Source organism: Suricata suricatta, chromosome 8 (genome assembly GCF_006229205.1).
Source record: "Suricata suricatta isolate VVHF042 chromosome 8, meerkat_22Aug2017_6uvM2_HiC, whole genome shotgun sequence".
Lineage (NCBI taxonomy): Eukaryota > Metazoa > Chordata > Mammalia > Carnivora > Herpestidae > Suricata > Suricata suricatta.
The window spans coordinates 1,559,980-1,562,418 of NC_043707.1; the positions used below are offsets into that span (position 1 = coordinate 1,559,980).

General features: G+C 63.9%; 1 protein-coding gene across 1 annotated transcript in view; it reads left to right on the forward strand.

Annotated features, from left to right (window-relative positions):
* The window catches only part of TSC2 (TSC complex subunit 2), a 32,082-nt gene that overhangs the window by 11,585 nt on the left and 18,058 nt on the right, over positions 1–2,439 (forward strand). The window contains exons 16-18 of the mRNA XM_029946426.1: positions 801–820; positions 2,035–2,057; positions 2,088–2,108. Coding sequence (XP_029802286.1) covers positions 801–820; positions 2,035–2,057; positions 2,088–2,108 — 64 coding nt within the window. The remainder of the gene's footprint in view (positions 1–800; positions 821–2,034; positions 2,058–2,087; positions 2,109–2,439) is intronic.

Consider the following 2,439-nt stretch of genomic DNA (forward strand, 5'->3'; position numbering starts at 1 on the left):
GGGGGGGGGGGGGGGGGGGGGGCAAGGGGGCCCACTTACCCCAACCACCGGGCCGTCACCCCCTCTGCGAGCCCCCTTCCTGAGAGGGGAGCCTGGGAGAGGTCAGGTGAGACTGGTGGGGGGGACTTCGGGGGGCCGGGCCGGCCAGGGGCACGAGGGCTCTAGCCACAACCAGAGGGACCCCTCTGCAGCCTGCAGGACTCCGAGAGCGCTGTTCTTTATAAAGACAACTGATTGACGAAAACAGGCGGGGGAGGGAGGGAGCCGGATACAACGCTGACGCACAGGCGGGCCCAGAGAGGCCAGCAGAGGCCCGGACAGCTGCCTGCCCGTCCTGCAGGTAGAAGGGGCAGAACCTAGCTTTGTGCTGTGTGGAGGCTGCTTGTGTATGAAGCAGATGCACGGGTGAATTTTTAATCACATAGAAAGAAAACAAAAACGGCCTGGCCCAGGACTTTGCCACAACTAGGAAGCGGCGTGGTTCTGTGGCCGCCCTCAAGTCTCCAGGGTTGGGGTCTCTTGCTTCTCTGTGGCAGGGCTCTGGGGCCACTCAGGCCACAGGCCCCTCAGCCCAGCACGCTCCCTCATACATCAGGGCGGTAAAGAGGGCGGGCCCCCTGTGATGGGGTGCCAGGGAGGCGCTGCCCGGCTTTTCCCCCACACTTCACGCTTGCACACCTGATCATCATCACGGGTAAGCGTTAGGGGAAACTGCCGTGCCCTTGAAGCCTTCATGAATTATAAGCTTTTGAGGCAACTGATTCAAATGCTCTGCTTTACAAAATACCGACACCGGCAAGTCTCCTCAAGGACACTGGCGGTTCGAGACGGACAGCAGAGCCCGGGCGGAAGCTGTCCAGGGCACGGAGGGAGGTGGCCGCCACACAAGCGACCCTCAGGGGCCCAGGGGGACGGCCATGGCACAGGAGGGCGAGGGCGCGCTGCTACAGCGGGGGGCGAGGAGCACACGCCAACCCTCAACTGGCAGCCAACTCCCGTCCACAACACACCAAGTTCTCTTACGAATCAATAAAAAGACAAAACAGCCAAATAAAAAACAAGCAGAGAGTCCGCACACACTTTTGCCCAAAGAGACACCGGTCCCCGATCCGCACACAAAGACTGCTCGTCACAGGAATCAGGGAAAAGCAGACGCAGCCACAATCAGGTAGCACTTCACGTGTACCCGCGCGGCGGCACCCAAGAGCAGCACCGGAGGGTCCGTGAGGACGCGGAGGAAGGGGGGCCTCACACGTCGCTCCCGGGAACGCCTCAAGTGACGCAGACTTAGCGTCTGACCCAGCGATCCCACTGTCAGCTGCGAACCTGGGAGAATGAAAACCTATGTCCATGCAGAAACTCGGACGCGCGTGCTCACGGCAGCGTGATTTGCAAGAGCCCCAAGGGGGGGAGAATCCAGTGTGTATCAAGCCACTGGAGCAAAGACGCAGACGAGGCACACCCGCACCACACTGCTGGCCGTGCACGTGGGGCGAGGGCGCACCGACGCCTGCCGCCACGTGGAGGAGCCACAGGACCCCGTGGAGTGGGATTCCGTTTCTGCAGCATGTGCAGGACGGCCAGACCCCCACGACAGCAAGCGGACCAGCAGCCGCCGGGGTGCTGGGGGTGAGGGGGACCAGGGAGGCGTGGGGTTCCTTCTGGGGTGGAGGATGTTCCAAAGCCACAGTGATGCCCACGCATCTGAACATACTGAAGAAGCCACAAACTTCACACTTTAAATGGACGGATCATACGGTTGATGACTTACATCTCAACAAAACTGTTCAGAGCAGCCGAGCGTCCACGGGGCCAGCGTGGATGGCAGGCCAGTGCTGAGAGCTGAGGGGACGGTCCCGGCACTGACTTGGGGGCATCTCCGTAAAACCGGCTCTGGCTGACCCTGTCCACCCCTCCCTACAGCTCTCAGGAGCGCCCCACCCCCAGTGCCTGGAGGAGTCTGGGTCGCTACCAGTGTGCCCTCTGCGGCCCCCAGGGGATGCCCAGTGTCCCAGGAGACGGGTCCCGACAGAGCGGCATTCCGCCCTCTCAGAGGAGCAAAGGCGCACCTGAAGGATGACCAGGAGCCCCAAGACGGCGGTCTTCACGTCCTCTAAGGAGGCCGAGTACGCCGCCACATCTCTTTCCTCCAGCTCAGGAGGCGCGGACAGGGAGCGGGCCATCACCTTTAGAGAGAACACGTGCGCTCAGTTCTCGGGCTCAGGGCCTCCACCTGGCTCAGGGCCCCCCCCCCCCCCCCGGCCCCGGGCTCCCCCCGACCCGGCTCAGGGCCCTGCCCCGGCTCAGGGCCCACCCCCCGGCTCAGGGCCCACCCCCCGGCTCAGGGCCACTCCCCCAGCTTGCGGCTCCCCCGGGCTCAGGGCCTCCCCCCGACCCGGCTCAGGGCCATCCCCCTGGCTCACGGCTCCCCCAGGCTCA